General features: G+C 33.0%; 1 protein-coding gene across 1 annotated transcript in view; it reads left to right on the top strand.

The window, feature by feature from the left end:
- SNF4Agamma (SNF4/AMP-activated protein kinase gamma subunit) overlaps positions 1-12,302 on the top strand; it is a 192,270-nt gene extending 179,968 nt beyond the window's left edge. Inside the window, exons 10-15 of the mRNA XM_019056809.2 lie at positions 378-530; positions 1,359-1,534; positions 2,160-2,363; positions 3,013-3,159; positions 4,597-4,690; positions 5,909-12,302. Of these exons, the coding sequence (XP_018912354.2) occupies positions 378-530; positions 1,359-1,534; positions 2,160-2,363; positions 3,013-3,159; positions 4,597-4,690; positions 5,909-6,132 (998 nt within the window). The 3' untranslated portion in view covers positions 6,133-12,302. The remainder of the gene's footprint in view (positions 1-377; positions 531-1,358; positions 1,535-2,159; positions 2,364-3,012; positions 3,160-4,596; positions 4,691-5,908) is intronic.
- The last annotated feature ends 1,144 nt before the right edge of the window (positions 12,303-13,446 follow it).

Below are 13,446 nucleotides of genomic sequence, written 5' to 3'. Positions count from 1 at the left end.
ACAACACATTCTCTTTGTTAACAAGGTATTAAAATACATGATGTTCAGTAGATGATTTAAAATGATTTAGGAATATAAGCTTGTGCCAAATTTGAGAAGTAATATGTAAATTCTTTGACTTTTTGAATTAAAGACATCTCTCTTGAATAGATAATTGTGCCAGATATTGTGATTTGTGATATTTGTGCTCTGGGGGGGGGGGGGGGGAGTTAAGTTAATTGTCATGTATTGAACCTTTCAACATGGTAGATATAATGTTTGTATTAATGCTGATACAATGAAAAAAATCCTTGAAATTTTAAAAAATTACATTGACGCTCTTTCTTTTGTAAGATTTTGAACGAATGTTGTTCTGAAACATTTATGAATTCTTGCAGGTGTAAGAGCTGCTCCTCTGTGGGATAGCCAGAAGCAAGAGTTTGTTGGAATGCTTACCATAACCGACTTCATTAAAATTTTGCAAATGTACTACACAACATCCTCAAAAACCATTGATGAACTAGAAGAACACAAAATAGATACTTGGAGAGGTAAGAACCCCATTTTTACCTAGTCTTCCTCCTGCTCTGGAGTATTATCATGTCTGTTTCTTTGGTGTGTTACGAATTATGTACGAAGTTGCACAAACTGAGTAGTTTTGCAAGCTTACACGTCTTGTCTCCATTATATCAATTAATATCCAGTCTGTAAGGTTCGATTTCCTTTTGACCCCTCCAGTTGATCTAAAATTTCTTGTTCTTCTTATCAAGCTATACTTGTCCCATGTTTTTCATCAACCCATGCAGCTCCTAATTCAATATCATAAGATTTGTACAAGTGTGTAGCCTGTAAGTTTTTTTTGAGAGTATTAAAAACTCAGTCTCTACTATATGATTCAGGGTACAATTTACCGTCGAAGTCGCTGAATGTTGTTCTTTCCTTTTTTCTTTGAAAAGACCTTGCACAGAAAACTGAAGAATTCAAAGTCAGCTTTTAGTTATTATTTAATTTGATGTCTTTTGCAACTCGCATTTTTCGCCATATTGATGGCTAAAGAACAATACCACCTATCTGCAAACTGACGATTTTGCAGGACAAAGAAAAAAAATCACTATTTTTTTATTTCGAAGTTAGATTTGCAATTTTTTTTATTTATTACAGTGTCACTACAGCACTTCCATGCAGAATTGGAGAAAACAAAAAACATCAGTGTGCTTATTTTATACTTTAGAATGCGACAAAGTTGCCAACTGATTTTCGCCAAAATTCCAGTTTAGCGGTATTTTCCTTAGCCCTCGATATTTGTTTCACCAACTTTCTTTTTGTTTTTTGCTGTAAAATGTTTGTGATCACCTTATAAATTATTGAATTTTTTATAGTATTACAGGGGCAAGAAAGAACCCTTGTGAGTATTGGTCCAGACTGTTCCTTATATGATGCCATTAAAACATTGATCCACAATAGGATACATCGATTGCCAGTAATTGATCCAGTGACTGGTAATGTCCTCTACATTTTAACTCACAAAAGAATTTTGCGGTTTTTGTTCCTATATGTAAGTATTATTTGCTGAGATAGTTTTAATTGATTTGTTAAAATTTTTATTTCTAATTTTCAAGGAAAGTATCAAGTTCCTCCAACAGTGTTGTCTCATGAACTCCGAATGGTATTTTTAAGTGAGACCCTAAAGAATAAGCATTGCAATACATGAAGAGGTGGACTTTTTTGGAACTCTCTTATGGGAAAACTGGATATTGAGTATCAGCACTGTTGTTGCAAAGCGTTTTTCACAATTATTTTTTGCCATGAAAGTGCATAAAAATGTCACATTAAACCAAAGTCTTGATGATTCAAAGTTTTCCGTGGAGATTGCTAAGTAATGGCAGAAATGCTACAGGAAGAATATGTTTACAGTAAACGCAGATACTGCGTTTGTGGTAATGAAAGAATTTAAGGAGAATCTTGTGACACTTTCAACAGCAAAACACATTATAATCAAGTGCATTATTGTTAATTCTAATCTCAATTCTAAAGCACTGTCACACTCTTTGTTTCTAATCATGAAATCTAACTCTTTGTTTCTAATCATGAAATCACACTCTTTGTTTCTAATCATGAAAAATATTTCTCATGAAAGGTAAAAATTGATCACTCTCACCAACTTTTGAATTTTTTTGCAGATACATGACCTACCAAAACCTAGTTATCTCTTCAAAACGTTACGTGAATTGAAAATTGGCACTTTTGAAAATGTCGAGACAGTTGCAGAGGAAACCTCCATTATTTTAGCACTAAAAAAATTCGTCGAAAGACGTGTTTCTGCTTTACCCATGGTTGACCCCCAAGGACGTCTTGTAGATATTTTTGCAAAATTCGATGTGATTGTAAGTTCTGTTCTTTATTCATAGTATTAATTTTCATTGAATCATCTGAAAAATGAAAAAACTGAAATTAGATGGAAAGTTATATATTCAGAAGGCTGCTGCCACTTTATGAAGGTATAAAAAAGATTCTCAACTGTGATTTATAGAAAGGGCATCTGGGAAAAAGATGAGGCCTGGATCATTTTCAACAAAATTAAGAATGTATGTCTTGCAGAAAATACACTTTTCCTTTATTATTTTTTCTAAGCAATATGTGAATAATAATTACTTTCTCATGAAACAAGTGGCTCATTTTTTCAATACATCAAATTAAATACATGTGTCAAAAATATGTTTTAAGCTTTCTGTAGAAATTGCAGCCACTAACAATTAAAACTCTGATCTGAAGAGGTGGTCGAGTATTTAAAGGGAGATGGATTAAGTGGAAAAAATGCAAAATTCTGGGAGGTAACTGTGTGACCCCCCAGAAATTTTCTCCTCTGAACCAAATTAATCTTAAAACTTAACTTGATATAAGATTTATCTTTGATGTAGCAATTCTACTTGTCCATAAGCTACTCAGCCGTCTTTATCTGTCCTAGGTTCTCCTCATAATTGATCTAATACTTGATTTTTACCCCCTCTAATCTTTCTTCCTCTTTTTTCATAGAATTTAGCTGCTGAAAAGACTTACAATAACTTGGATATCTCACTGAAAAAAGCCAACGAGCATCGAACAGAATGGTTTGAAGGTGTTCAAAAATGTACCCTGGACGAAACTTTACTTTCAATAATGGAAAAAATAGTTAGAGCAGAGGTTTGTATGACTATATCTTTAAAACTTTTCTAAAAAGCATACAACTAAGAGGGCAGTTCTTAAACTGGAGTCTTGAAGTCTTCTACTACAGGCAAAAAATCGACCATCGCGATTTTTCGAAAAGGTCTTTATCTGTTTTGTGTCAGATCAATCCTCAAGGAGATATTGACTTCAATTGTTCACGAGTCATTCTTTATTCCACAAGAATGTATGCTAAACCACTGCTAAGGTTCATCTAGTAGCAGGACGTCATCTAAAGATAGCAGTAGCCATATTTTTTATAGCAATGGAGAAGAAATTTTTTGGAAAGGTCTAGAAGTTTTTGCTAGAGCACATAGATGGCCATAATGAATGAATTCCTACGTCATTAGGTAAAATAGAGGTTAATTAATTGCAGGTACAAACGTGATAATTAAAAAAGCCACAACACTAATCTTTTCGGGCAGATTTCTGGGAAACTTAACAATCGACAGCTTTTGTGAGCACCAACATGCACTGAGTGAATAAAAACAAATGGTGGCGCAGTAATTAGAACTTGGCGCTGCTGGCGAGAACTTTTGAAAAACAGAAATGTGTGGATAAATGTGACTGCAGAAGCTTGTGACCAAGAAATTTGCCATTTCAAGCTAAATGCAATGCATTACTCTGTAAAAACCTGTATACTATGTAAATTGAACCTTTGCCTTGTCCTAAAAAAAAGAAGAAGAAGAAATGATCAAGTATTGTGTGCGTTTAAGTAAGATAACTATCTTGGTGTGCGACTGGGGAGAAACATGACATTTCAGCCTTTTTCCCTAATTTTATTGTACTATTTCCTGTTAATAAAAGAAAATTGGGATGAGCCTTTCAGAAGGAAGGTTGTTTCATTCAAGAACATAAGCAAATGCCACTTTTCTGGCGGAAACCAAACAATATTTCTAAACGATAATCCAAAATATAAAGAAGGATTTCCCTTTAGTTAATGGCCAAAAAACTGTAACTTTATTTTTACCATTTTGAAAATTCAGGGGGAAATCATGCGACATATCTTTGGCCTGCAGCGTATTTTGCAAATTTAGAAACCCTTGCTCTTTGGTCCAGTGTTAGGTATGAGAACCAGTTGTCTAGTTTAATGGGTTTTATAAAATTTGGGTTCTTTAATAGACGTTGGTTACAAAAAGGAGGTCAAAAAATAAAAAGAAATAGATGTCATTTTTGGACTCAGCGACGCAATAATAGCATTGCTCAGCTGTCAGACTTTTTGTCCATTTTATTTACGCAGGTTTTCTCTTATTCTCCAGTACCATTGAGTATTTCTCTCTTCTTAAATCAAATCGATCAAATTTTAATCCTCAAATTTTCCATTTTTCGTGAACAATATATTCCTTTTGTATCGTATTTTAACACATGTAGCTGTTTTCAAGATTTTTCCTAACAGATCATCTTGATGATTTTCAGGTTCATAGATTGGTGGTCGTAGATGAAGAAGACAAAGTCATTGGAATATTATCTTTGTCAGACTTGCTCTTATTCTTAGTCCTAAGGCCATGTGGTAAGCAGTTTATTTTTCTCTGTATTCATGCTTACTTACTTTCGTAATCAGCTACTCATTAAGGATGCAACAGCCCTACCTACAGCTGTAACCATTTGTGGTGAAGAACTCCAAATCGTTTAAATTGCAATGAAAGATAGCGTTGATAAGCTCATATTTTCTTTAACTTTAACAGTTCAAAGAATGCCCAAGAGACCTGGTGCGTAGCTTTTAAAAGTTTTGGGTACTTTTTCTAAAATAAATTGGGTAGTAAATCAAATTGTCAATCAAGCAAATACTATAGTTAAACTCAGCAAGAGATTGTATTTAATTTCAAAAATGTATGAGTAAAAAAAAAAATGTTTTCATTGAAACTTGGTTGAAACAACCAATATACCTCTAGCAGTCAAATTGGTCATCATTTTCAACTGATTTTCATGCCGTTTCGCTCATCATTTACTCAGCTCTAACCTCCCATTTAAATTAAAATCAAAACCCCCATCAATAACAGTTTGTGTTTCTTGATGCCCTATTATTTTCCATTCAATCCTTTAAGTTAATTTTTTGGTTTACTGACATTGTTAAGCATATTTTCTTATTAAAAATTCACTCTTTTCTCCCCACTTGTGGTATCAGGAAGATCCTATCTACTTAAAAAAAAGCGGTAAAGGGGGAATTTCAGTGACTGAAGTCATTCACAACCTTCAAAAATTTGCAGAAAACTACAGAATCATCATGTAAGTGAACCACAAGGAAAACATGTATTTTAACAAGAATGTAATGGCTTGAAAATAAAATGATGAGCATGATAAGCATGTTTTTTTAACGTTTGTGAAACTAGAGGGATGAAAGAAAGTGGAAGTGGGAAAAAGTTCTTCCACTAGTTGCACTTCGTTGTAGTCCGCAGTTGGTAGGTCTGCTATTGGTTGATATATTTAACTGATAGAAATTGTTTAGGCTGTCGAGCATGGGGGGAAACAAATTAAAATAGTTGTGCAACCACACAGACAACTAAACTTGTCACTGCCAGTTTTGCTCATGACGTGTTTGACGAAATTTTTCAATGAGTCATTGCATTGGGTTAAGCAGGCATGCTTTTCTGTACCATAGAAAGTTTCATGGCAAAAATGAATGCAATGAGCGCCTCCTGGTTTGATTTGCCAAATTAATCAGCTGATTGCAGATTTAATAAAATTTTCACCCGAGCAAGTATACTCAAACCTTTTTGAACGTTTTCAGGTGAAACTGTTGACGCCTCATCTCTTCGTGATCAAGAGGCCCCTACAAATGTCTTAGCAAGTCAAAATTCAACTGAAGAAACAATACCTGAAGAAGAAGTAGACCAGGTGAGTGAAGCTAGTGAGACTAGTCCTCCGCGCTCTCCATCACCTACGATAACCACAGCGGCAGCTCAATCACCTGATACTGGATGGCGTGAAGTCACCGTATCCGGAGGCGAGTGAGCACATTCAGAAATAAGCCACTGAAAATCAGTGATTGGTGCCCAATTATTACGAACCTCTGAAGACTCAAGTGGGAAACTTGGTCAAGTTCTGCTGAAATGTTGGTGTTGAATGTCTCACCATTCTATCTGACTCATTTTTTCCCCATTTTCACCATCGTTTTTCTTTGAATGCATTTCAGTATTTTGCCCTGAAAAGGCTCATAATTGTCAAGCTGTGATGACAAGTAATTAGTTTGTGAACATGTATTCAATCTTAAATGTTTATGGCCTACATTTCCATTCCTTTCTTTAGTAAATTAACTAAAAACACCTAAACCAAAATGTTTGATTGATTATGAATTTTCAAAGAAAGGGTTAGCCATTAATAAATCTATAGTAAAGAAAATTTCATCTCACATTGTAATTTTGACGGGAGGTTAAGAAAAAACTCAATCTCTCCAATATTTTTTTTCTAAGATTTTGTTAATTTTTTGTATTTTTCTATTAAAGATGTAATAATCAGAAACATGTATGAGAAGTTATTTTGAATAATTATATGTTCTCAGCGTTAAACATAAAGCTCCCTCAAATATCTTTAGAACTCTAGATACTTGCAAATAAACTGGTTTTGCCTTCATTTGTGAGATAAACTGAAGGAAACTACAAGTCTTTTTTTTTCTTTTTTTTTAAAAAAAACAATTACTTGAAATTTGTGAACTGTGATAATGATGTTTGCTTGTAATTGAGTAAATTTGTAGTACCTTAATGTAAAGAATCTTGTTCAAATTCAATTTTGATGCAGTGATCAAGATATTAGTGATGATGGAGTTGTAAATTAAGTATGGGTCCCCTCACAGATTTCTTACTGTCCAAGCCATTCCTGAATGGCTGGCTCCAAGCTTTTACTGATGGATGTAAATCAGCCTCCTTGCCTCTGACCAGAGTTGTACATAATTTTGAACCCATCAAATACAAGTAGTCCTTTACCAAAATGTTACAGTTTTTATCAGTCTATAATGAGATATCCATTACAAGATCCTTCTGAAAAAATTATGCATCAAGAAATTTGTCAATTTTTTCCTCTTTTTTTTTAAAAACATAATTGTAATTTAAAATAAAAGATGATTTAAAAAATAAAAAAAAAAAAAAAAACCTGAAAATTTTGTAAAAGTGGATTCTTAAAAGAACAAATCAAATACAAACATGCCTGTTTAAATTTGTAAGATCTCAAAATAGAGATATGGTACCATTTTGGCATAATATCATACTAGTCCTGCCTACTTTCTGTATGGAAACCTACAGTTTCAGTTTAAAGGTTGAAAGAAGCAGATTTGTAAGCAATGTAGCTTAGTATCATCATATATTCCTCATAGGAATGAAAACTCAGTAAGTGAATTTGCTTATCATAAATGTTAATCCCACTCCCTTTTTTCTCAAAAGTTGAAGCAAATTTAATTTCTGTTTAATGCATGCTAAATTCTATAGTAATCTTTAGTTTTTTTAATATTTATTTATTTTTTTTCTCAATGGCTTTGGCTAATTGATGATGCGTATGTCACCATTTTTTTCCCATTGTGTAAGTATCTTATTTTTCATCCCATTGTATATTCTGCAGAAAAATTTTTTCTTTTTAATGTTCCCCTGTTCTAGAGTAAGATTTGAATTATTTTCACTAATTTTGTATCACTTTATTCACTTTACCTGCATTTTTGAGAGGTAGATGGGAACTAGTTTCAACAAAATAAGTAAAAAACACTCCACCTCTGTGCTTGAAGATATCAATCATACACCTGCTAATTTAAGGTCAGTTTTGAACAACTGGAAAGAAGTTGATCGACAGAGCTCTGTCATTGGTAAATTATGGTGTTCCACTTTTCCTTCTCTGCTTGTCTCCATTATATATTTTCTAAGTATTTGCGTTCCAAAATTTTGTCTCTTACCATGTTGCAGCATTTTTAGCACTGAAGGATATAAATTTTACTAAATAGTGGTATTAGAAGTGAAACTTTCAAGTGAATAATAGTACAGCTAAACTTCCCGTTAGCATGAAAGGAATGCTTGCACTTAAATTCCAGGTTTAAAGAATTTTATCGAGACTCTCAACTAACCGACCAACCAACAACGAAAAAATAGTGTCATCGTTGCCAACACGTGCCAACTACTTTCGAAGGAGTTGATGAAAACTTCAAAAAATCCATGTGCAATCTAGACATTTTATCAATATTTAATATTTCAATTTTATTTTTTCTTCACTGCCAATAATTTACTTTTGTTTTGAGTCAACAGAACTTGATTTTTTTCTTTTATGTTCTTTTACATAAAATATCAAAAAAAATAAAGAATCCAAATTTGTATTGCCATCATTGTTTTGAAGCTTAAAGTAATAAAACTCTTTGAGCTGATTGAATGTGGAGCTTGTAATAAGTTGTTTTGGAACGAGTCTTTTTGTTCTATTTTTTGTTTGTGATACAGCAAATTAAGAATAGTCTCTTTAAGATGCAAATATTCAGAACGTAACTTTTCTTTTACCAAAATGGTAGATTTTTAAACAATTTGATCAAAATCAGAAACTACAGAAAATTTAACCCGAGTAAATACCAGAAAGTCCAAAATTGATTCATTCCTGTCCAAAATGCTGACTTTTTAAGTAAAGGAACAGAGTTCTTGATAATTGAATGCTCTGTTGCTAAATTGATGTAGAGGCCTGGGGAAAAGGAGTTTTTATTTACAATTGACTTCCAGGAATTTGGTTGATGAAAGTCAGATTCCTTGGGGTCAATTGCCTGCTCAACGAAGCGGACTTCAACTTTGTTGAACCTTAAATAACCGTGAGAAGAATCTGGTACGGGTGGTCTGGGACACTACTTGTACATATCTTTCATTCCCAATGAGGAGGAACTTTCAGAAACTTTATTTGGTTACTAGCGCACCAATTTTCCTCTCCAAAAACAAATTTACTTTGGGACACAATTCAAAATAATCAAACATATTTTTTTCAATATGTGGTGAATTGTGTGTGCGCCCCTCTCTCTCAACAGCACTTTCAACTCAGCCAGCTACACAGTTTTTCCAAGTTCATAAACTTGTATGTAATAAGTATGAATGTTTACCTGTAATAATCATATCAGAAGAAGCAGAGAGTTAGAAAGAAAGACATGGTAATGGTGCTCTAACATATTAATGTAAACTTCATCAGATAATATTGATTTTGAGCAGCTATCATCTTGAATTAACCGTTATTTCAACTTTCTTCTTAATACTTTCACAATGAACAATTACTTATAGAAGTAGCCATTGCATCAGTAAGTTTCATACCCAGTTGTAAGGAGGTGTATCTGGTAATATTTTCTACAATTAACTGCAAAGTAGTATTATTTAATATAATATTGTACATAGGACCCTCATAAACTACTTTAATTCTAAATCATGCGTTAACAGATTTTTTGTAACAGATAATTGCAAAGAATTGTGGCTCTTTTTTATCTAATAGTTTTTCTTTTTTTATTTTTAATTAAATTTAAGCATCATTGTTTAATTTATTAAATAATTCCCTCATCCAATTTTTTTGTGTTTCACTTGCATTTTCAATCAAGTTTAAGAAATTATTTCACCTTTAGGCTGTGCCTTTATAAACGTGAAGAAGCTCATAACATATAAATTATACGTAGTGCAGTATTTATATTGTGTTTGCTTTGAAAACTATGATAGCCAAAAGTTTTGTCAGTATTTATTCTATTATTTGTTGTTTAGAATCTGCTGGCTGTACATTTATTGTTTCAAAAACTGTCGATGTAGTGTTAATGACCAATGCTTCTTTTTTCAGTGGCTAAATTATGTCTGTTACACTATGAATAGTTTAGTCCTACCTATTTTTTCTCTTAGTGAAATTATAGATTCCTTGTAAAAATTGTACCTGTAAATACCTTCCAGGTTTTATTTATTTTGTTTAAAATCATTGCTTCAGATGTCTCCAAAATAGTAAAAGCAAACTTTCAAAAGGTTCAAAGAGTTCACTCTAAGGTCATTGATATAATTCATTTACATGGGTCAAACAACTGCCTTTGTTGTTAAATCAATTGAAAAAAAAGGCCAACCGAATTTCTCAACTTTAATTTTTCTTTTTTTTGTACCAATTAAAATTTCACTCAATTTAAAGGAAGGATGCCCATGAAGGTCAAAATTGACCTATTTTCAATTCTGTGGTCCCTCTCACCCCCCATGTCAAGTCCCTCCCCAGAGGCAGTCTTCGATATCCCCCTCCCTTGTGGCTAGAGCACCTAAAGTTATATAGACCGTTCCTGAACATAGGTCTGAAAACCGAAGTGGCCATTTTTTTCTGGTTTTTTCAAAATCAATGGGGTTCTCTGACAGAGCTGAAGCTCGCCCCCAGTTTAGAGATGTCAATGGACACAAAAGCCTCCTGTAATGCCTCTGTACCATGGTTATAAAACAAAACAAAACAAAAAAAAAACCCTTCCCAGAAAATTATTTTCCTATCCTGATGATTTAAAGACACCAAAGCTTAATGACTACAAACCTGCCAAGTATCAAAATTAGTGAACAAATGCTAGAAAATTACTTCTCACAATCAATCCCAGCTGCATTAAGGCAACAAGTGTATGATTTTGCTCCATAAAAAATTGTATGCAACTTTCTGTAACTAATCAAAGATTTACTGAACTAAGTCTAGGATTACGAAGGTCTCCATAAAGAGGGATAAGTTATTAGTGAACTTTAAAAAACCGGAAAAGACAGGGAATTTTATTGGTGGTTGAGTAATTTTTTTATTGAAAATTTTGCAAAGGTAATTTATAGAATTACTGTCTGGTTTTGATAATTTTTTAACATTTTTTCTTTTTTCTTTTCTAAATTGTCAGAGAATTTTGGTAAAGTCACAAAAAGTCAGAGAATTTGGGCTTATAATTATGCAAAGTCAGGTAAAGTCATAAGAATATGCATTAAATTGCACAAATTAAATTGTACAAATTGCCTTAACTTGTGATCCTTATAATTAATAAGGTACATGACTACCTCAATATCTAAAATGAGTCATTTCCTGCTCTCTTCCATCCTCCTTTCTCCTTCCAATGTTGTCTTGTTGTTCCATTGTTGTCCTTCCAAGTATCAATGTTGCCATATTCCAAAGCAATGAATTTAATCTAGACTCAAAATAATAGAAGTTTAGCACTTTCTAACTCGTAATTATCATGGGAGACTATTTGGGGACGGAATGACCTGTTTATCTATAATTTAACCTGTACAGCAGTATTCACCGTTGTAATTGGCATTCATTAAAAGTATAATCTCTGCTAAATGCGGAAGGAAGTGGAGTGAGAAAATATGGTCAATTTGAGTTATTGAGGTGGTCTTGTGACTGTCTATCAATTTAGGGCCCTGATCTGTATTGTGCATTTGTCAACCAATCATTTTGTTTTTCCAAGTTTTGATGTTCGCCAACTTATTGTTCCAGTGGATCTCTTCTGAATTTTCGAATTCATAGAAAGTTGCATACACTTTTTGAAACTGAGTAACCGTATACTTGTCTCCTTGATGCTTCTATGGTCAGACAGTATGCAAACACTGACTTAATTCACTTAATAAATCAAATCACATCATAAAGTACATTGAAGTCTATTTTTTTTAAATTTCTGCACCGACAAATTGTTGATTTTGTCCACAAATTTTCTATCCATGAGCCCAAAAACTAAATGATCGCTGCACAGGAATGAGGAATATTTGTATTCTTCTTTTTTCTGCTTCTCTAAAAGCAGTCAAGAATTCATTATTTAAAACAGAAAAAGTTTGCTGTGATATCAAGTTTTACCAATTATTTTTTTTAATGAATCTTCCTGCGTTTCTTTGGAACTTTATGGATAAAAACCAAGCAACATCGTTTTTATCTCTCACAGCTTTTTAAAATGCTTGTTAATATATGAAAGTAAATCCTTTAATGACCTATCAAGAAGGAAATTACATTGTAGGAATATTTTTGCTAATCAAATAATTTATGTTGAGAATAATTATTATGTATTTCTTCATTTTTTGTCTTCTTTTTTCATATTGAATTAATTTGCTTCTGTTGTTTATTTTTGATGGTGTCTGCATCATCTATTGAAACTTTTGATTATTTATTGTTAACTTTATGTACCTATTTAATTCTAAATATAATGAAACATACTTTCATAAAAATCGTTTTAATCATTCTGTGGTTTGTCAAAATAGGTCTGTTGCACGCTAGAGATACAGCCAATTAGATATACCTTTAACGGGTAACATCGCCCGAAAATCATGTGGAGCATATCAAAAAAATCTGAAATCCATTCCGTAGTGTGCAATCTGCGTGGTTTCTAAAACGCTTTTTCAAGTTTCCCGCATCTGCAGGCAGTTTTTCTCAGTTACTGCAGACCAGGTTTCCACAGACAGGAGTAAGAAAAACTAATCTAAGTAAACAAACGGTTTCACTATCTTTTTCTATCATATGATTTCAATCGTTTTCAAGCGTTTTTCTCATTTTTCTTTCTTTATTTTACAAAAACAAAAGCTTTGAATCAAGTGAAATCTTACGCAAGGAGAGTTTATAACAGAGTTTGCGAGATTGTTTGTTTATTCAGGTTAGGTCTCTCTTTGGGCAAACCTGATTGCCCCCTACCAAGAAAAACTGCCGGCATATGCGGTAAATTTGAAAAAGTATGTTACAAATTACGCATATTGCCAGCCAAAGAGTAATTTCAGACTTTATTGTTGTGCGCAACGTGATTTTCGAGCAAATTTTCCCATAGATTGTGCATTCAATCAGTTGTATCTCTTGGTTGCAACAGACCTACGCCTACTAAATCTCAATTAAATTTTCAACACAATATTTTTACCCCTCTAAACTCAGCGATATCACCATCTATAACTTGCTCCTCTCAAGAGCTCTCTGAAGACTTTGTTTGACGAAACTTGAAATAGTATTACAGGAATCTCATCCTAAATAGCTGAATGAATAGTAAAAAATGTAAAGAAAAAGAGGGGGTATTTCATTATAACAAGAAAAAATAAAGAATTAAAAAATTAAGTTTTCCCTAAAAAAAATCCAACCTATCAGTAACAGTTAGCTCAAAGAGACTGCAGAAAACTACAAACAATTTGATGACATTTTCGAAACTCCTGGCTCCATCTAGAGAGATAAATATTTACTGCCTCAATATCAATGCCAACCTTCTGATGACTTTTCTCGCTTCTGCCTTTCCCACATAAGCATGGTTAGCGGAACTACGGGCAAATTTGCTCCAGGTACTCAATATAGGTACCTATAACTGACCTAATTAAAATCACTTTTTCCGCGAACCCC

This window comes from Bemisia tabaci, chromosome 5 (assembly GCF_918797505.1).
Source record: "Bemisia tabaci chromosome 5, PGI_BMITA_v3".
Taxonomy (NCBI): Eukaryota; Metazoa; Arthropoda; class Insecta; order Hemiptera; family Aleyrodidae; genus Bemisia; species Bemisia tabaci.
The sequence above is the reverse complement of the archived record's forward strand: the minus strand, read 5'-3'. Positions and strand labels throughout refer to the sequence as shown.